Consider the following 22,420-nt stretch of genomic DNA (forward strand, 5'->3'; position numbering starts at 1 on the left):
CCCACATGAAAAGAAATTATTTTTTTAATAGTAGACCTCACTCTTTTTCAAAACGATTACATAGTACTTGAGCATTTAAAATTACTCACAACTTAATTATTAGAGCATTTCTCCTCGCAATGCTTACCGTTCCCGACCAATATTTCATTAACAGAGCTCGTGCAGGGTGGCGTGCTTGCATTGCCTCAGCGTTCCGGACTGCTTTCGCCTGCATTATTGTGGGCTGCACCACCATGTACGGTCCTGCCTTCCTCCAAAGCCAGATAGCCTTCCCAGCATTTTCCTATGTGACCGTAATCCTGATCATTAATACAACGTCTGATGCAACACTAGGCGATGCATTGCGTGGCTGCTGGCTCGCGCTCTTCGCCACGGTCCAGAGTGTTGGTCCGGGCGCTATCTTGTGCTTGCGGGTGATAGAACCGGCCAGGTTCTCGAGCGTGACCACTGCTCTGGCGGTGGCGCTTGGCTCGTTTGTGGTGGCATTGCCCGAGTCCACTCACTTGGTAGCAAAGCGGATAGGATTGGGTCAGGTTGTGATTGTGTACGTAGTAGCTTTCATCAATGGCGCGCACACTGACCCCGTCATGCACCCTCTCCATGTGGCAGCAAGTACGGCTGTTGGACTAGTCTTGGCTTGTGTTCTTGCCTTGTTGCTTCCCTACCCAATGGCTAGCCTATTCCGAGGTGATTAGCACCAATTTTAATAATATCATGATTATTAATTATTAGTATTATTATTTAATAATATCATGATTAGGAATGAGGAAATACCATTCGAAGACATTGATATATATATATATATGGTTAAAAATAAATAGAAATATTTTGTTTACAATAAGATGTCACAAGATAAAATCTATAAGATAACGTAGTTTGTTATGGCATGTCAGATTATAAAAAAAAATTTATTATAAAAAAAATCTAGCATATCATATGATCCAGTCACATTAGTTTATAAACTTTATATATTTTGTCGAGATTCCTTTATGAACTTAACACTTCTCATAAATAAATATGTAAATAAAGGATCAATGTCCTCTCATGTTGCTGTTCAAACTTGAGGATCTCGAGTAGAAGAGAAATAGACGCATCAATTGACCTTTACAATATTTATTGTTGCTCTTATAGACATTTCAAATAAAAGTAATAAATATTAAATGAGTAACAAGTTAGAGGAACATCTTTCCTTCCAGCATCATTTTTTATTGCATGCATATTATAATATATATATAACACAGATAAAACAATAAATGATATACCGTCGCAAGCCTCCCGTGGCCGCCCCGAATATTTATTAATAGTTAGAAGTTAGTCATGATGAGTGCTGCTGCAAGCATCTAATATAACATTATTGATCCAACTATTTTTTAACTTCCTAAAACGTGCATGTCAATTAGAAATTACTGAAGTAGTAGTACTCCCAAGGCATAGACGTTCTTGATGATCATTTTACCTTAATTTGGCTGAATAGGCTAGCAGCTTGGAACGTCTATATAGAAGGTATATATACGCTTTATCTTAATTTTCATATATATATATATATATATATGATATATGCAGGTGAAACAGAACAGCAAGCTACTCGCTGAGAAAGTTTCAGAGACGCTAAAGTTATTTGTGGGAGCATTCTGTGCGGAGGACAGCGCATCCGCGCTTGTATCGATCTCTCGAGCCAAGTCCTTGGCTGGAACAGGAACCGAACTTCTTTCAAGTATCAAAAGGCACCAAGTAGGCAACTTTAGCAGTGTTAATATGTCTTCTAATGTTATAAACATCCACTTGTACGTTGGCTAATTTTCTTCTATCTTCTTTGTAACAGGAAAGCATGCAGTGGGAGGGAGTTTCTGTAACAAAGCTTCAACACTGGCCGGCCTTAAAGGCAGGAGAGCACAGATGGCAAGATATAATGACACCGTTTAGAGGGATGGAAATGGCTTTAACAAGAAACTCTTCATATCCAGCTAGAATAATGGATGGAGAGCTGAAAGATGGTTTGCTTCGATTTGAGGAGCTCTTGTGTCTTTTTATCAAAGAATCCAAGAGCTCTTTGCCTTGTGATCCACCTACTGTTCCCGAGTCCAATGCAGAAGATATAATGAAGTCCCTCCAAGCTGCCCTTCAAACCATTCCAACAGCCCACCAAGATTTACCCTCCTATTTCTTCTTATTTTGCATGAAACTCCTTCACTGCAATTTATTGGCCAAACCATCTGCTTCCAAACAAGGCAACACAGTTCAGAAAGATGAAAACTCTAGTACTGATGCATGTCACATGAATGGGATCTCCTTACATGGGGTCTGGAGCAATTTGCCCATGAAGGTAAGTTGGAATAGGCTAATGCCAGCATTCAAATGCTCACTTTCCCTGGGCCTTGCAGTCCTATTTGGGTTGCTCTATAACAAGGAAAATGGGTACTGGTCAGGACTCTCTGTAGCGATCAGTCTTGCATCAGCCAGGGAGGCAACATTCAAAGTTGCCAACGTTAAAGCTCAGGGGACTGTCTTGGGTTGCGTGTATGGATTACTGGGTTGCTCACTTCATGGAAAATTCTTGCCAATAATATTCTTATCTCTTCTCCCTTGGTTCATTTTCACGAGCTTTCTACAGCGTAGCCGGATGTATGGTCAGGCGGGAGGAATTTCTGCAGTTATCGGGGCAGTAATCATCCTGGGCAGGAAGAATTTTGGTCCTCCAAGTCAATTTGCAATGGCAAGAATTACTGAAACCTTCATTGGATTGTCATGTTCAATAATGGTCGAACTACTCTTGCAGCCTACTAGAGCTTCAACCACGGCGAGAACTCAACTCTCTAAATGTCTTGGGACATTGCACGCCTGTATCGCCTCAGTAAGCCTTGGATGCAACATATCCGAATTGGAAGAGAACCAAAAGAGGCTTAAAATCCAAGTAAGCGAGCTTGGGAAGATCATTACGGAAGCTGATGTGGAACCCAATTTCTGGTTTTTACCTTTTCATAGTGCCTGCTACATTAAGATATTCGAGTCTTTATCAAAAATGGGTGATATCCTGCTTTTTAGTGCTCATGCGGTGGGATTCCTTGAGCAAGCATCACAAGGATCAGTTGCGGAATATTCCTGGAAAGAGCATGTCAATAAGCTAGAAGATCATGATGACCTTAAACTCTTCAAGGAAATGGTTTGCTCTTCAATAAAATGTTATGAACGAGTCACTTCGATGAAATCCCTCACAGTACTCGAAAAGGAGCTTGCTAAGAATTATTATAAGGTTTCTTGTGATCTCGAGTTGGGAAAATCAAGAAGAAATTATTACCCAAACATGATTATCATGGAATCAAATTTAGATGAACATGCGATGGAGAAGAATATAATAATAGATTTATATCTCCAACATTCAAAAGAACTTCTGGACAAAATTCAGGTTGAAAGTAGTGATCACGACGAGCTCAAGTACTACTCCCAAAGGGTTCTAAGCTTCACTGCCCTAGGATTTTGCATCAGCAGTTTTATGAGAGAGTCCGCTGAGATTGGAATGGAAATCAAAGAACTCGTTCAATGGGAAAATCCTTCTAGCTAGCTAGGCCACATGGCTATGCAGGAAATATCATGTAAGCTAGCTACATGCTTTATAGTTTATACAATCAACAGTGTAACAATTCCCATTAATATATACAATCAACATTTCTGCTTGCAATGTTGCAGAAATCAAGTAACAACTAATTATTAGGTCCTGTTTGATTTCGAAAAGTATCTCATCTCATTTTATCTCATCTCATACAATTTTTTTAAATTTCCACACTAAATATAATAAACAACTTAACTTTTTCAAATCTCGATTCAACTTTTTTAAATTCTAAAATAATAATAATATTAAAAGATAATATTCTAACAATATTTTTTTTAATTTTCATTTTTCATCTAAAATTATTTTATCTCATCTCTGAATCAAATCCAGAACTATATGGTGCAAGCTGATTACATTCACTATTACATAATTGTAGATTTCAAGAAGGTAAAGCAAATCATGTAATGTACAATTACTAGGGGTGTAACCGGTCCGGTTTTGGACAAAATCTATGACCGAATCGGTATATACCGGTTTTAAATTTTTTACAACCGATTACATCTCGATTACTCTTCTAAACCGGTACCTCCGATTTTACCGGTTTCCAGTCCGGTCTGGTCCCTTTTTTTATTTTTTTTAAATATAAAAAATATATAATAAAGTGTTATTTCTTATGATAAAATGTTATTAACAATTTAATATATATATTATGTTTAAAGCATATGATCAATTAAATTTTCATCTTTAAGATTAAACTTTTATTTTATAAATTATAACAACATTATCTTATATATAATTATATTAATAATATATTATCAAACAAATTACAAATGTTCATATTTAAGATTAACATTTTATGTTATAATTTATAAATTATAATATGAAATTATTTTATATATGATATATAATTATATATTATATATATAAATTTAATATATATAAATATATATAAATATTTTGTATAATATATAAAATTAATTTTTATATATATATATTTTTTCCAACAGGTCCAGTTCGGTCCGGTTCCAAAAACTACGAAACCGAAACCGGACCGGATCCGGCCATTTTTTCATAAAATAGAAACCGGTTCTGGACCAAACCGGTTCAAAACCGGACCAACCAATCCGGTTCGGTATGGTCCAAACCGATTTTTTAGTTTAAATTTACACTCCTAAAACTCTATTGCACCTTCAAACTATTAAAAAAATTATAACATATTGAACGTTTCATTAAAATACAAACGTCAAGATCATGCTACGTAATTTATTTTCATTTATCTCAAGGATCAAAACCAAACATCCTAACACTAAACGAGAAAAACAATGGGCCCTATGCCGGAGAAAAAAAAAGATTGATAGGCCCGAAACCCTCAAAACTGATATTATTTCAAATTCAAAAAGGGGTATGTGGCTGCTGGGATTCGAGCCCAGGTCTCCACGGCCACAACGTGGAATTCTTACCACTAAACTACAGCCACCGGGTGCTGATTAGCTCTGCATTTTAATATTACTCTATACCAAATCTCAATATTCCAATTTATTTGCTTTCAATGAGAGATAGAGACAAGATCCCTAATCCCTCCTCATTATGAAATCATTATTTTTTTAAAAAAATTTAAGTTGATAGAAAAATGTATATTATTATTTTTATTATATTTTAACACTTTTGCACAATAAGTAGGTTCAATATGTAGAATATTTAATTAAATAGAATAGAGTGTAAAGATATGATTCAAACTTAGAACCTCTACTTTGATGTTATATAAAATCACCATTTATCTCAAAATTTTAAGTTAATAAAAAAATATAAATCTAATTCTTTGTAATATATTATTAATATTCATATATATTTTTTCTAGGACATCCGGATTCCGGCTCAGAAATCCGTATATACTCGGATCAAAACCCGGGTTTCAAAATCGAGATGGAACCGGATGAATCCAGGTCTTAAAAAAATCAGAATTCCAAGTTCCAAGTTGAACGGACCTTAACTTGAAAATCAAAATCCTCGGATTGTTATTAGAACACGATCCCACCAATTCATATAGCCAAAAGAATAACAGGAAGGTAAAAGGTATAATAGATCGTGCAAATAAGCAGCCAGTTTTCATGGTTATTCAAGTCTGCTCCGGATTAATCTGCCACCATAAATAGATCTACTTCGCCAAGATCAGCAACTAGTGGTTCCAACTCTGATGTGTCCTCATCCTCTGCAGCGATTTAAGTAGGAAATGGAAGCATTGAAATGTCAGGTTTCTTGTAGAAAGCATCTTTTACAAACACAAAGTTCCCTTCGGCACCTGCGACCTCCAAAATATTGCAAACTTTACAAAATCCGATTGACAGACATGAATCCAGCATAAGAAAACATAGCCTATCACTCCAAAAATGGGTTAATCGCCAATCATAAGCACACAGCATGCTGTTGCGGATGTGTGCTACCAAATTGAGTAATCCATTCTTAAGCATCCATCAAAGAGAATAAACCTCGGTTTTTAGTGGGAGGATGTATGATTGAGCTGAAGCTCATTGGTGCATCTGTGTGCAAGCATTGCTAAAGACCAGATCAATCATCCTCCTTATCCATATAGATTTAATAACTATCATCTGCTTCCCACCCATGCGCCCAGGCTAATATATCAAATAAGATAATACCACAGGATCTCTAAATATTATAGGAAACGACTTAAAGATTTACAAAGATGGAACATCAAGCTTTGTGTACTCGGATTTTGCAATTCGGATTCTTATTTAGAATTGTTTCAGGTCGGAATCTGGAACTGGACCAGGCGGGAGAAACAAAAAAACAAAACAAAACAAAACAAAACAAAAAACAAAACAAAAACAAAAACAAAAAAACAGTCCGGATTAAAAGTCCTACTTTTTCGTTTCTCATAAGAACGTAAAACAGGGAGGAGCTCAATCTATGATTTTTCAACAACCTAAAAGTTGTGGTTCCCCACTAGCCATTTCCAAGGTTGTTGATATTCGTTCTTGCACATGAATCTCGTGTCGTCGTGCCTCATGTCACCATTCTACTGGACTCTTAGGTTTCAAGTTTTCTCATATCATTCCATCCACACCCATCACTGCTAATAATTGAAAGAAACAAAGTTATTAAGTTAGGATTAATAGTGTATAAGGCTCATGCAAACAAACAAGTCATACGAATTCACCAAATCAGTCAATTATAATCTCTCTTTCAATTTCTTGGTTGCAGCTTCCAAGTTCCAACTGCAATTTCATAGTCCACCATCTGAACCGCGTGCAAGTTGTCTCTCTGGCAATTCTCCTCTTAATTTGACTTGAGTAGAAAATGAAAAATGCTACCATTATAAAGAGATCTCATAAATATAAATTTACAAATTGATATGATTTCATATGATGTATTAGATTTACTTTATAGTAAAAATATTTTTAAAATCTAACGGACCCATCAAGTTATATCAATTTATAAGTTTACTTTTATGGAATCTCTTTGTGGCTAAATTATGTCTCTTAATTCTTAAAGAATATGAATTCAATTTGTTAGGTCTATCCGTCATTTTTTATTCTTATCTCATCTAATTTTATCTCATCTCATCTCAACATGCAAACATCACTTAAATACAAATATTTTTTAATTTCAAATATTAACTTTTTCATCTAATCACTATTTAATTATTACAACTTTCTCAAACTTTCAAACAAAATATAAAAAATAATTTAACATTTTCAAATCATAAAAAAAAACTAATATTATAATAATATTTTAACTTTATAATATTTTTATTCAATTTTTACTCTCCCACTTCTTAAAATTCAATAAAATATCACTTATTAAAATTTAATAAAATATTTTAATTCAAATTATTTTACTACTATTTATAAATTATTTTATTATTATTTATAAATTTTTTATCTCATCTCATCATGGGTCTTGACTTTGGTGATTAAAGAAACTTTTCCTTCATAATGATTATTTTTTTGTTAAAAAAACCATCTATCTGTTGGTAATATCGATAAAATTGGGTTGTTCTCACTTAAGTGATAAAGACAAATGGTATTATACAAACTCTTAATTTTTCTCTATTAATTATAATGAGAATGGTCGAAACTAAGGGTATAACGAGTCCGATTCGGTTTAGTTTTGGATAAAATTTAAGACCAAATCAATATGTATTAGTTTTATATTTTTTAAAACCGATTACGCATCAATTACCCTCCTAAACTAGTATTTTCAATTTTACCAGTTTCCAGTCCTGTCCTTTACAATTTTTCGGTTTTTTTAAAATGAAATTTAGACAGTTTATCATTAAAAATCTATTTATAAGGAAAAAAAATGGTTTAATTGTTGAGCTTTCACAGTTTATTCAAATCTTCAACTCTAATTGATAAACATTAAACAAGACAAATGTTATTCAAGTAAAAAAATTATAAAACCCTATCAATGTAATTTCACAAATCCAATCACAAAACATAATTTCACAAACTCAATCACAAAACTCAATCGAAGTAAATTTTGGATTCAAAAAATCATAATATCACAAATATCGTCTATCATAATTTCAAAGTAATTTCACAATCTCAATCACAAAACCCTAATATCACAAAAAGAATAATAAACACAATCACAAAAAATCCTAAATTTTGGATTCAAAAATCCTAATATCACAAAACTCAATCACAAAAGCCTAGTATGTAATTTCAAAAAAAAAAAAAAAACATTTGAGGGGGCACTAAGCAAACTCGACAGAGAGACAAAGTGAGGCCAAGAGAGTTGAGACTTGAGAGAAGAGAGAGTTGAGAGTGAGAAGGGTGTGAGGCCACGAGGCAGAGACGCAGACGAGAGAGTGAGCCGTGAGAGGACGAGAGAGAGAATGACACAGAACAAGATGGGATGGAGAATAAGACTTTAGGAATTAGGGTTTAGGATAGGGAAAACGGCGCCGTTTTCTATTGAGTTAATATTTTCAATGTGTTTTTTTTTAAATAGTAATTAAAACTTTTTTTTATGGTTTGGAAAATTGATTTAATATATTATAGTCTAATATATTAGATTATATAATAGTATTAACTATTAATATTAGACTATTAGTATAGTTATATATTAGTATTAGTTATAATGATTTAGTATAACTATATTAATATAAGTATAACTATAGTCTATAATAAACTATTAGTCTATTAGTATTATTTAAATAATTATAGACTTATATATTAGTATAGCTATATAATATATTAGACTACATAATAGTATTAATATTAGACTATTAGTATAGTAACTATAGTTATATATTAGTATTAGTTATAAACTTGTAATGATTACTATATTAATTATAAGTATAACTATAGTCTATATAATATTTGTAATATATATATATAGACTATATAATATATATATATATATATTGAATCATTGATATATATATATTTGTAATACATTTAATATACTATAGTCTAATATATTAGACTATATAATAGTATTAATATTAGACTATTAGTATAGTTATATATTAGTATTAGTGATAGTGATTTAGTATAACTATAGTCTATATTAAACTATTAGTATTAGTTAAATAGTTGTAGACTTATATATTAGTATAGCTATATAATATATTAGACTATATAATATTATTAATATTATACTATTAGTGTAGTCATATATTAATATTAGTTATAAACTTTTAGTGATTTAGTATAATTATATTGGTATAACTATAATTATGGTCTATATTAAAATATTGGTATTAGTTAAATAGTTGTAATGGCTATATAATATATATTAGACTATATAATAGTATTAATATTAGACTATTAGTATAGTTATATATTAGTATTAATTATAAACTATATATTAGTATTAGTTATAAATTTATATATTAGTATAGCTATATAAATTATTAGAATATATAATAGTATTAATATTAGACTATTATTATACTTATATATTAGTATTAGTTATAAACTTATATATTAGTATAGTTATATAAATTATTAGACTATATAATAGTATGAATATTAGACTATTATTATAGTTATATATTAGTATTAGTAATAAGTTTATATATTAGTATTATTATAGTTATATATTAGTATTAGTATTAGTTATAAACTATACTAATATATAAGTTTATAACTAATACTAATATATAATTATATTAATAGTCTAATATTAATAGTCTAATAATTTATATAACTATACTAATATATAAATTAATAACTAATACGAATATATAGTCGAAACTCAATCACAGAATTTCTTCCTATTATTATTATTAATAATATAAATAATATTATTATTGGTACACGTGGCAGCACCCTAGATACGTAAAGCGTATAAAAACAACTCAAGCATGGAGAGGAGAATCACGTTCTGTCTTTTTGCTCAACAAGTTGAAAGGAACCTCCTTCCCCGCTAACCAGTTGATACCAAGGCAGATCTCCCAAAATTCCTTTAATCCTTGACCCTAATTATCCCTCTTTAATCTCCTCACTCTAATTTGCTAATCCCAAAGCCTTCCAGTAAAATCCCTCAATTATCTTCTCTGTTTAGGTAATTGACTTTGAAATTAATGCTGAAAATTGGAATTTTATTTTTTGGTTTTTCAGTTTGGTGGGATTTCTATTTATGTTATTGGTACAATGGTATCGAGTAGCTATCATACTTTTAAGGATTCCGTGAACTTGAAGCCTTTGGTTTGAATTTTTTTTAGGAAAAAATTAATTAATTCAGTATTTGATCGCGAAAGTTTCGATTTTTGAATTGGTTTTGTATTATAAATACCGGTCCCTGATCGTTGAGTGTTCGCGGATCGGAAGCGTAATTAGGGTTTGTGGTCCTCTTATTTGAACCGACTATTAGGTCCGCGCCTCTGCATCTTTCGCTCATCTGATTCGGAATGATCTCGTTTAGTTTTGATAATTTTGTCCGAGCCTTTGTTTTGTTCCTTCATCTGTGAAAATTTTGAAAAATGTCGAGTATTTATTACTACCAAGTTTGATTGTCTGGGAAATTGTGGCAGGCATTGGGTTTTAGAGGAGATCTGAGAGAAATGGCAACGGACACTGCCAACGGTGAGCACCAGACAACAACCAAGCCACCTCCATTGCCGTCTCCACTGCGATTTTCCAAGTTTTTTCAGGTAAAAAATATTTTCATTTTTTTGAATAGCAGTTTTTGCGGTCCCGCAATTTCGTTATCATGGCTATTGATTATTATGTGATTACGATCCTGTATTTCTGCATCTGCGACTGCTAGCTGCCTTTGTTTGTTGGCATTTATTACTTCCGACATTTTTGTTGTCAACTACATCATACTATTTTTGTTCACTTATAACAACTGTGCATGATGCATTTGCTCTAACCAATAGTGATTTAATTTATTTTTCTTGCATCTTTGGGTTCTGTTTTCAGATTGCTTTTACCATTTTTTTGTACTATTGGATCTGCTGAAAAGCTTCATTACTATTGGATTTAGATATGTTTTCTTATTTTTCCGCTGCACACAACATATTGTACAGATTAAGAAGGTCTATCGAATGGGTGCAGAATATGTACCATTACTTAGATCTTATGTTTGATCACATCATGCATGCTCAAAATGAAACAAATCCTATAATTTCCAGGGGTTGTATGTTGAAACTCGTATAAAGGATTTCAAGGATCAGAGATCTTGTATTTTAAGAACAATACAGCTTTGCATCAATTAAAACTGACAGATCATGATTAATATGTAACTCCCTCTTTCCAATTATTAGATGGATTGTAAGATGCCCCTCTTTTATTTCAGTACATTGGAATAGAACATTTGTAATTGTGCTAATTTTCCAAAACTGCAATGCACTCTCTATTTTTGTTACAGTCATTTGGTTGATTGATTTACCATTCCATGATGACTTTCACCATTAATGACAGTCAAATATGAGAATCTTGGTAACCGGAGGAGCTGGATTCATCGGCTCTCACTTAGTCGACAAATTGATGGAAAATGAAAAGAACGAGGTCAGCATTTTTTCTTATCATACATCGGCTCAGTTTTTGTGTTTATTCATGATTGAAAGATTTGATGTAAAAGGGATAGGTGCTCTTAGAATTAGCACCCTAGGTATGGAATTTAGCCATTCTACATATGCTGAGTCACTAATGCCAGCAAAATATATAGCTTCTGACTTCATGTGACCAGAATAAAACAATTTATATTCCATATATACTCAGGTAATTGTTGCTGATAACTACTTCACTGGATCAAAGGACAATCTTAAAAAATGGATTGGTCATCCAAGATTCGAGCTCATTCGTCATGGTATTTTCTCAACATTGATTTTTAAGTGTTCATATTTCTAAGTCCTTGCATGAAAATGCCATGGTCCTAAACTTTTCCTTTGTTGTAGTAATTAGATCCAATGGAGCAATATATGCTGGGTTATGTTTGTTTAATGGTTTTAGGAGATGTTTGGATTTGAAGATGACTTGAGATGACTTGAGATGAGCTGAGATGAGTTGAGATGGATTGTGAATAGTAATGAGATGAGTTGTGAATAGTAGTGAGATTTGTGAGTTAAAGTTGCTGAATAGTAATGAATAGTAGTGAGATGAGTTGAGATGAATTGAGATGAGCTGAGATGAGCTGAGATGACTTGTGAATCCAAACAAACCCTTAGTCTTTTAGACTTTCAGTTGCGATTAAAGTGCAATTGTTCCAGTGTACGCATCTTCTTTAAAAGTGCTGTTTTTGTTAGGTTTGGCATCTCAGATCAAGCTTGTACATTGTGCCCTCCTTAATTGAAAATTCAGGATATGCTGAAATGAGGCATTGTTATGCCGTCAACAAGTTGACTAATACGCTTAGCATTTCTTTAACTTTTCATGCTGTGATTTTTCCATCACGTGCCTTTATTGTGAATGGATTGACTGAAAAAGATGCAATTCATAATAGAACGCTTTTAACCATTATCATTGCATGTTATAATTGATCGTGCCAATACTACAGAAATCGGTTTCCGCCTGAAATGGTTATCCCAGACAAGTTTTCAGGATTCTTTTTCTTTTTTTATCTTTTGACTCTTTTTAGTTAGGTTTTATCAATTATATACTCCATGTGTACTTGGAAGCACCTTTTTGCTCATTTTTAAAATGATACTACTTATGAAGAAAAATGATTTTTTTGATAGGTAGAACATGGTAACGGATTGAACTTCTCAAGAAAAATGATTGTCTTTGTTAAGTTTACAATGGACCACTTTTCTGTTCCCTGTTGTTTCTTTTGCAAATTTATAGGGTTAGTTTTGATGAATATGAAATATACTGTGATTCTTTTTTTGTAATAGATGTTACCGAGCCATTGTTGATTGAGGTCGATCAGATTTACCATCTTGCATGCCCCGCTTCTCCAATTTTCTACAAATACAATCCTGTGAAGGTGTGTATTACCTATGTTTGATTATTGTATATATGAATGTGTTATATCAGCATTTTAGTAAGTATCTTCTCCTTTTCTTATTTATTGAACCTACTTACTTATCAAAGGCTTAATGTATATTAATCCTTCTTTTAATTTACTTGAATACTCTTTCATGTTTTTTTTGTCAACACCTGTCACTATCAGTTTAAAAGGGAAAAAAGGCCATCGGATTGAAATTCAGATCCCTGTTTAATAATTTGATTACCATGAATAAAGGTGGGGGGATTTTGACCATCCTCAACAATCTAGATTGGCATATTGACTATCATGTATACCATCATTAACCATTCGGTTCCTTCCAAAGAGACAAATACCTTGCTGTTGTGGGGTCTATTCTGAATCTCATTTTTGTTAATGCTGCATCAATGGGGCCACAGTAATTTTTACACAAAAGACGCCACTAAAAATTGTATTCTTTCAACCAAGATTTTTCAGGAGACAGACTGCAGCAGTGGAGTGTAGACAAAGAAAACTGTTATTTTGTTGTACTCTCTTCTTAGATGTTTCACATTTGTTCATTTTAGATTTTCAACCAAAAAACTAAAAATCTAAAAATGTGAAGAACTGTGGATGTTGTCTAACCAACATTTTTTTTTTCTTTTTGCTTTAACAGACCATAAAGACAAACGTGATTGGCACCCTGAACATGCTAGGACTTGCCAAGCGAGTTGGTGCCAGGTCTGGGGACTTGAGGTTATATTTATTACTTTGACTGCTGTCATCAACTGTCAGTAATAATACACTGTTGAACAGGATTTTACTTACATCAACCTCAGAGGTATATGGAGATCCTCTTGTGCATCCCCAGCCAGAAAGCTACTGGGGAAATGTTAACCCAATTGGTAGGTATCCATCAAACTTAGCCTGTGATCCATTGCCTAATCTAATAAGATGATTATGGCTTGGCTGGATTTTATATCCAGTGGGCATTTATTGTCACTGAAGAAAGTAGAAAGAATGCTCCATTGTCTTAGTACTCACTAAATAGAATTGATTAATATACTCACACGTGTGTGTGTCTATGTATATGTAAATACATAGTCTGATATTTACCATTGATTGGGGAGATTGGAGACACACTGAACTTATTTCTATTGCCCAATCTAATAAGATGATTATGGCTTGGCCGAGTAAGATTTTATATCCAGTGGAAATTTATTGTCACTGAAGAAAGTAGAAAGAATGCACCATTGTCTTGGTACTCACTAAATGGAATTGGTTAATATATGCACATGTGTGTGTGTGTGTCTATGTTTATGTAAATACGTAGTCTGATATTTACCATTTGATTGGAGAGATTAGGGACACTGAACTTATTTCCTTGATTAACAAGTTTCTATTCTTAACTTTTTTCTGAATCTCATAAATTCATAATGACTTCTCACCACCAAATGCATTTTCTGAATTGTAGGAGTTCGGAGCTGCTATGATGAGGGGAAGCGTGTAGCTGAGACCTTGATGTTTGATTATCACAGGCAGCATGGGATAGGTAAAAGTCCTCGTATAAGTAAAGCCTTTCCTCCTTTTCTTGCTAAATTAGAAGATTTTCCAATTATAATTTCTTTTGATGTATTTTATTTCACTTTATCTTTTACAACAGAAATTCGCATTGCTAGAATCTTCAACACATATGGGCCACGCATGAATATTGATGATGGGCGGGTGGTCAGCAATTTCATAGCCCAAGCAATTCGGTAAGTAGTGCTGTTTCATTGCTTTCTTCTTACCATGATAGTGACATCGGCTTGGTGTAGCATTGATACAGCTTACTGATCTCTTTTATGGAGGCCTTATAAAAGTCCAAAATGTGTTTGATGTGCCTTCTTGTCAACAAATATGGCAATTTCGAAAAGCTTTTTAGTTGTTACACTGCTTTCTATAACTTGGTTCATTGTACCTTGACTTGGTGGAATTGTTAAAATCTTTATTTCTTCACTAGTGTAGTTTTGTTTAGCCATTAACTTCAGCTCCCTGTTTCATGCTTTGCAGTGATGAACCATTGACGGTCCAACATCCCGGAACCCAAACTCGCAGTTTCTGTTATGTTTCTGACATGGTATGCAAGATGTATAATTTGCTTGAACTCTGCTTTGACTTACAGGGCTCGATTGAAAGGGCAATATGTTTGTTTAAAATGTTTCTCTATCCAAAAAAATATAGATTTTTGTCTAAATGTTTCAGGTTGATGGCCTTATTCGTCTAATGGAAGGAGAGAACACTGGGCCAATCAACATTGGAAATCCAGGTGGTCTTACAAACTGTGATTGTGCATATGTAGAGACATCCAGGTCCCTGATGTTGTAGGTAATTATGTGCATATACTAACCTTGGTAGTTCTTGTACATCTTCAGGTGAATTTACCATGCTTGAACTTGCCGAGACAGTAAAGGAGGTCAGTTTCTATTTGCCACTGATTTTTTAACGCTATGTGACTCTGATATGTTATCTTTTAAGTTGGATTCTTTATTCAATGGAAAATGATAGGGTTACTACCCTCATACTACCCATTTACTATTCTTTTTGTATTTGATTTTTTTTTTTAATATTTATTTTACTTAATGGTTAAGGAATTGACTATTAATAAAATTATATATTTTTTTAATTTTTTCTTAATGTTTAAGAATTTTAAAAAAATACTTAAAAGAAAATAATAAAAAAATAAATACATTATAAGTAGTAAATAGATAATAAAAGGGTAGTAACCCTATCACTACCCTTATTCAATATGATGCATTTGTTGAGACGTGACGTGGAAGTAGTTTGATGGCTGATTGTGTTGTGCAAGTTTTGGACTAGCAGAGTTTTTCCTCTCAAGTACGAAACTAAAAAGGGTTAAGGTCAAAGAAAGTACAGTCTGTCTGAATTTGTACTTGTGTGCATCATTAGCACTTAGGTGTAACCTATACTTTTATTTTCTTTTGTTTTCGCAAATGAGATGAGATGAGTTGAAATAAAAGTTAAAAATTGAATAAAATATTGTTAGAATATATTTTTTTAATATTATTTTTATTTTAGGATTTGAAAAAGTTGAATTGTTTATTTTATTTTATTTGAGAATTTAGAAAAGTTGTAATAATTAGATGAGTTGAAAAGTTTTGTGAAAACAAACGAGGCCTTAGAATATTGATCAGCAGAGAGCTGATCAAAGAAGAAATTATTAAGTGCCTTGAACCAATTTTCATAGATTCGAAGATTGCTGTATGCAAAAATGGGATCAGGTGCCTCTGCAAAATTTAACGTATTTATCTATCATTAATGCCGACCATATGGTTTTGCAGCTTATTAATCCTGAGGTAGAGATAAAGATGGTTGACAACACTCCTGATGATCCGCGACAAAGGAAACCTGACATAACAAAGGCTAAAGAATTGCTGGGGTGGGAGCCAAAAATCAAGTTGAGGGATGGCCTTCCCCTCATGGAGGATGATTTCCGACACAGGCTTGGAGTGGCCACAAAGAAATGAATCTGTTGGCTGAAATATAGAGAAAGGGGAGAGAACCTTTTGTCACAGGTTTTGCATCATACATGACAGTGCTTTTAAGATACATCATCAACGTTTCCTATCGGCTTTTTGTGCTTCCCTTTGTTCCTCTTCCATTCTTGGTGTTCATCATAGCAAATAAGTGGTGAATGAGTGTTGTCTTTTCCATACTATTTTTCTCCTTTTGAAAATTATGAATACTGAGTTTTCTCCTTTTGGAAATTATGAATACTGAGAAACCATGGAAGTCCTTAAACATGGCATTGGCCACTCTTTTGTAGACAACAGAAGATTGTTCTTGGTTGAATCAATTACACCATACTCCAATTTTGCCTCTACCACGAATAATGAAGGCATATGTGCTGTTGAATTATGCTCCTAAAGTTCTGTTTACCTTTGTGCTTGGTTAAGTTGGACTAGGATATTGTTGCCTTTTAGCCCGTTTACGTAGGATGATGAGATGAGAAATTTTTAAAATTTTTCAAAACTTTCTTTCTATACATTACTTAAAATAGAACACTTTTGAATTTTAAGGTGTTGTTTGGATGGTTAAATGAGATGATTTATAAATATTAGTGAAATAGTTTGTAAATAACAGTGAAATGGTTTGAATTAAGATATTTTATAGGATTTGAAAAAAAAGTGCTATTAGGATGCTGCCCAGTAATGACCGCTGGGCTTGCCCTTTAGGCAAAATTTACTTTTTTAATTTTTTTAATTTTTCTTATTCATATTTTTTTAATATTTTAAAACATTTTAAAAAAAATAAAAAAATATATCAATACACTAATAATATCTTCCTTATTCAGTAAGTACAAAATAAATAAGTGTAAAAAAAAAATTAAATGCATGAGCGGTGAAAATGAAGGGGCAAAATGGGACAGCATATTAGCATTATCTTTGAAAAGTGAGAAAGAAAAAATTAAATAAAAATATTATAAAATTAAAATAATGTTATAATATTATTTTTATTTTGAGATTTGAAAAAATTGAACTATTTGTTGTGCTTTATTTAATTATTACAACTTTTCCAAACTTCTTAATAAAACACAAAAAAATAAAAAATATATTAAAAAATTATATTCTAACAATATTTTAACTTTATAATATTTTTATTTAAATTTTTCTCTCTTATTTTTCAAAATCCTATAAAATATCTTAACCCAAATCATTTTGGGGAGCTCCCACAATAATAACAAAAAGAAGTTAAAATTAAAGTATTCAAATGCCAAACTACATGGACAACTTCAAAACCTTAACCTTCATCGACAAAACCGGCACTATTAGGGCTCGTTTTACATTTGGAGTATTTTATGATTTTGTGAAAAGTATCGCAATAATCTCTGAATAGTAATGAAATGATTTGAGTTAAAATATTTTATTGAATTTTAAAAAATAAGAAAAAATATTGAATAAAAATATTATAAAATTTTTTTAAAATATATTTTTGTTTTGAAGTTTGAAAAAGTTATTGATTTTTGTGTTTTATTTCAAAGTTTGTAAAAATAATAATGATTAGATAAAAAAAATTAAAAATTTCGAGATTTATTTCGAGGTTTGTAAAATATTTTTAGCTCCATTTGGATTGCAAGATGCTCTCTTTCATCTCATTTCATCTCGTCTCAACATTTAAACATTACAAATACAAACACTTTTCAATTTTCAAACTTTCAATTTTTTCATCAAATCATTATCTAATTATTATAACTTTCCATATTCACATGAAAGCCAAGCAGTACCAATGGGATGTCGATACATCAACTAAAACAAATTAAAAAAGAAAAAGAAAAAAGTGGCATAAATAATTAAACTTTCATAACACTTTGTCCCATTTGAATAGTCATTCATCTCATCTCATCACTACTTAAATAGTTAAACATAAACATTTTTCAATTTATTTTTCATACTTTTTCATCTAATTATTACAACTTTTTTAAACTTTCATATAAAACACAAAAATAATTCAACTTTTTCAAATCTCAAAATAAAAAAATTATATTATAACAATATTTTAACTTATAATATTTTTATTCAAACTTTTTTTCACATTTCTCAAAATCTAATAAAAATCTTAACTCAAATTATTCACTAATATTCACAGACCATCTCAATATTATTCATAAATTTATATTTCATATGACTATCAAAACGAGCCCTTGAGGAATGTACATAACACTATAGCTAAGTTTTCTTCTAACCCCAAGAGCACCGGTTCAGGTACGGCAGTGAAAACTAAAGTGGGAAGGGAGGTCAACATCTTCCTCTTATTGTTCTTATTATTTTCCTTCTTCATAAACATCAAGATGATTGTAGCACTAGCTTTAATTTCTCTATATACAGAAGCAAAATCACATCTTTTAAAAATTAATTTTACATATCATAAAAAATTCTCACAAATTATGCATTTTTAACCAAATAATAATAAACATTATTATTATTATTATTATTATTATTATTATTATTATTATTATTTTATTATTTTATATTTTATATTTTGCAATTAGCACTACTGCGAATTCTATCATTCAACACCCACTAAAATTTTTTTCCTAAAATTCTATCAGTTGGTGGAGAGAGAGAGGGGGCAGGAGAGAGAAAAAAGTAATAAAACAATATTTAAAGAGTGAATAATACATCTTCAAATTTGTAAAAATATTACTCATAACTATGTAAATTTTTTGATATGCAAAATCTAATGCTACCTAATTTAAAGTCATATTATACAAATATGCAGATGTATAATCAGTGCTCAAGCAAGATGTTGAGCTAGCCCGTATAAAGAAAGAGTTAGGATGTTGAGGGCCTTGAGGCTCAAGCCACAAATAAATTGGCATTACACACACCCACCGACCCACCCAAATGAGACAACTGTGAATAGATTCTTTAATTGACCCCGACCAAAGGCCGAGGAGATCCAAACGAAATTGCTATCATAAATAAAGAAATATTAACCCATTCAAACATTTTCATTTTGATTTTAAAAAATAGTCAGTTCAAAAGTGCACAAAGGCACGCGACCAATCAACAGAAGTCGTCAATATTATTCATGTCAAAACAACAGCTGACGAGAAAATAAAGTCGAGTATACCAGAACATCTCCTGGCATTAAGAAATCACCTACAAAATTTGGGCAAAATTTGAGTTGTGTTATTCACGACAGATTGTGAAATATTAACCTTCCAATGCCATTACATTTGAATATAAAAAATTTTCACACGCCATAAATAATTAATCCTATTTGAGCAATATAACTGGATCAAACACTTTCACAATAAACTCTCATGGAAAAAAAAATAGATAACACAGTGATAGACCAAAGCATATTTATCCCATATCACATATGCCACTAATCCAAGTCTTGCTTCATGCCACTCAGGGCTACTTATCTTAGATAGAGTAAAGAAACCATAGCCCTGATCACGTCATTCGAAAAGCAATTAATAAAGAGGGGGAATTACGTTTTCACCGATAAACTACCATACGTTTCCAATCTGTACCAACTACTAAAAGTTTCAATTTGCACCTATAAAAAAAACTATCTGTATTTCCAATTTTGGCCCTCAGTTTAGATCTAATCACTATGCTTCGGATAAATTTTTGTTCATCTTACCAGTCAAATCTTAATTGAGGCTGCAAGTTGAAGAAGATAAGTAACTTAGGGTGCAAAGTGGTAAAAAAAAGTTATAATTTGCATCATAAACTATCTATTTTTTACTTATAAAAAATTATCTATACTTTCTAATTTACACTATCAGTTTAGATCAGACTGTTAAGACTGCGGAGCATGGCCAATTTTTTGTTCATCTTAAAAGTTAAATCTTAACTGAGGGTCTCTACTGGATAACTTCAAGCTCTTCTACTGGGAAGTTAACAATTAACAAAGAAAAAATAATGGGAAGTTAATAATTAAAGCTGGGAACTTAAGGGATAACACCAGACACTAATGAATTTGATGAGAACAGGTGGAGGAAAAAAGGAGAAGAAGAAGCAAACAGATCCTTGAGAGCAGCCTCTTGATGCAAAGTTGCTCAAGGTGAGGTCCATATCTACAAATTACTTTTCATGGAAGACACATCCACTCTTTTTTTTGTAAGTAGAAAGACACGTCCACCTTCATCATGGATTGCGTCATAGTTGAAGGTTGGAAACCTCCCGCTGAGATAATCACTCATGGGAACCTCCCACCAAGCTTCATATAACAGGTGCTAAAAGACCACCTAAGCTAACTTAAGTATCACAACCATACAAATATACAAGTATAAATACCTAAAGGATGTACTCTTAGCTGTCATTGCACCTCTCTTGTTAACAGAAATATGAGAGTTGACTAGGACTACTCAACAGCAGTAATAAAACCCGGGAAGTCCCAGAGCAGATGGCTCCAGGATAGTCAGTTAAATATGTTGTTGGCTCCTAAGAGACCCAAAAAATTGTAGTGGAACACGTCAACCACTTGAAGGTACTCGTGTTTGACAACAGAACTAAATACGCGCCAATGGCACAAAAAACAGAGGGTCAAACTCATAAAAAACACAGGTTTTACCAATTTGTACGTAGCAAAAATAGCCTAGAATCATCTCAGCAAATCAAGACCACAGTAACGGTACAAGATCATTAGCTCTGAACAATTGCCCAAGTTCCCAGAGCAATTGTCTGGAGCCACCTACATCTTTTCATGAGCAGATTCCTAAGATACATCTTTTCATAAGCCTAACACTCACTAGTAAGCATTCTATAAAAAAGCTAGTTCAGTCTATGTTTACCAAGATCTTTCATTTTCAATATGATAATCTAAGTTTCTTTGTCCATGCGTGGCTCATTGAGATTAGGGTTTTCAGATTGTTGGACCAAACAGGAACAAAATAAACACGGGGATCGAAGATGAAAACCAGGGTTTGGGGATTGGAAAGGCTACCTCTTGTGCCTCTGAACGAAGGCAGAGTTCTTCGCGTCTTCCTCTGCGCATTATTAATGGACGGACGGAAAGCTTTGGTTAGATAATAAAAATAAAATTAGGGATTTAGAATAGAAAACGAGAGACCGAAAGTGGATTACCCGAGAGACCGAGAGAGAACTTAGTGATGATGGTTCCCGTGATGGCGAACCCCACCAGAAAAGGCCAGTTCCGATTCCACTCTCGCTTGAAGAACACCGGCCACGGATCGAACCTAGGCATTTTCTCTTCGTTTTTCCTTCTCCAAATTCTATTCTGTCTCGTGGTTGGCTATGGGTAATGGATTCCTAATTACTTCGCAGCGAGCCTATAGGCTATAAGTGGAAAAGCTCTTACAGCCACTTGAGACCGTTGGATTTGGCACATATGAAATCTAGCGGTCCGGGGCCAGAGGTTCCGACTTCGGTGTCGCGAGAAATCTAACTAGAGTACTTCTGCTCATATGCCGTTCTTTCCAAAGTTTTGTATATAGTACCGGTAAAGTTATTAAAATGAAATATTTTGATATTGATATTATTTTATGTATTATTTTAAAATAGTTGATATATAAATAAATTATATATATTATATTTTAAAATAATAATTTATAGATAAATAAATTATATATAAATATATATATAAATTATAAATAGTTTAGTCTAAATTGAAGGTTAAAAAATAAGTTTGTAATTTAAAAAAATAAATAAATAAAAAATATATATATTAAAGGTCGAAATACAGACCAATTAAAGCAGAAATATATGTCGATACGGCTGGTATTTGGGCCGATACGAAATATATGCAATACCTATACCGGCCACTATACATGTATTAGACCAGTGGTCGGTACAGCATATACCGATCATTAGGGTTGTAAATGAACCAATCTATTCGATAGCCCACTCGGTACTCGCTCGGTTAAACTCGAATCGAACTCAACTCCTGAATAAATAAAAAATCTCGTTCGTGAAAATAAATACTCGCTCAATTTGTAAATGACACATACCCGATAAAACT

The 22,420-nt window shown here is 32.4% G+C and overlaps 3 protein-coding genes and 1 non-coding gene across 6 annotated transcripts; 2 read left to right on the forward strand and 2 right to left on the reverse strand.

The window, feature by feature from the left end:
• Positions 1-233: 233 nt before the first annotated feature.
• LOC109008363 lies at positions 234-3,559 on the forward strand. Its single transcript, XM_018988433.1, has 3 exons — positions 234-679; positions 1,557-1,731; positions 1,823-3,559. Exons 1-3 carry the CDS (start codon positions 234-236, stop codon positions 3,557-3,559), a joined length of 2,358 nt encoding a protein of 785 aa, XP_018843978.1.
• Positions 3,560-4,952: 1,393 nt separating this feature from the next.
• On the reverse strand, positions 4,953-5,024 carry TRNAH-GUG. The gene has a single exon. It is a non-coding gene; the product is annotated as a tRNA-His (tRNA).
• Positions 5,025-9,893: 4,869 nt separating this feature from the next.
• On the forward strand, positions 9,894-16,861 carry LOC109008364 (UDP-glucuronic acid decarboxylase 5). 2 transcript variants are annotated; one of them, XM_035685598.1, is made up of 13 exons: positions 9,894-10,081; positions 10,551-10,670; positions 11,443-11,529; positions 11,743-11,830; positions 12,855-12,946; positions 13,602-13,666; positions 13,742-13,830; positions 14,400-14,477; positions 14,589-14,682; positions 14,978-15,044; positions 15,170-15,233; positions 15,340-15,380; positions 16,267-16,861. In XM_035685598.1, the coding sequence occupies exons 2-13, from the start codon at positions 10,581-10,583 to the stop codon at positions 16,450-16,452; spliced, it is 1,041 nt and encodes a 346-aa protein (XP_035541491.1). In that variant the 5' UTR covers positions 9,894-10,081; positions 10,551-10,580; the 3' UTR covers positions 16,453-16,861. The 2 variants fall into 2 exon arrangements, with proteins under 2 accessions (XP_035541491.1, XP_035541492.1); XM_035685599.1 differs by lacking the exon at positions 9,894-10,081 and adding an exon at positions 10,188-10,390 and having other exon boundaries at positions 16,267-16,838.
• A 2,486-nt stretch (positions 16,862-19,347) lies between these two features.
• LOC108992926 lies at positions 19,348-21,732 on the reverse strand. 2 transcript variants are annotated; one of them, XR_001996412.2, is made up of 3 exons: positions 21,526-21,731; positions 21,386-21,428; positions 19,348-19,587 (listed from the first exon to the last, which is right to left on the reverse strand). XR_001996412.2 is itself a non-coding variant. In XM_018967648.2 (2 exons), exons 1-2 carry the CDS (start codon positions 21,644-21,646, stop codon positions 21,382-21,384), a joined length of 168 nt encoding a protein of 55 aa, XP_018823193.1. In that variant the 5' UTR covers positions 21,647-21,732. The 2 variants fall into 2 exon arrangements, 1 of the variants encoding a protein (XP_018823193.1); XM_018967648.2 differs by lacking the exon at positions 19,348-19,587 and having other exon boundaries at positions 21,382-21,428; positions 21,526-21,732.
• Between the last annotated feature and the right edge of the window lie 688 nt (positions 21,733-22,420).

This window comes from Juglans regia, chromosome 14 (assembly GCF_001411555.2).
Source record: "Juglans regia cultivar Chandler chromosome 14, Walnut 2.0, whole genome shotgun sequence".
Lineage (NCBI taxonomy): Eukaryota > Viridiplantae > Streptophyta > Magnoliopsida > Fagales > Juglandaceae > Juglans > Juglans regia.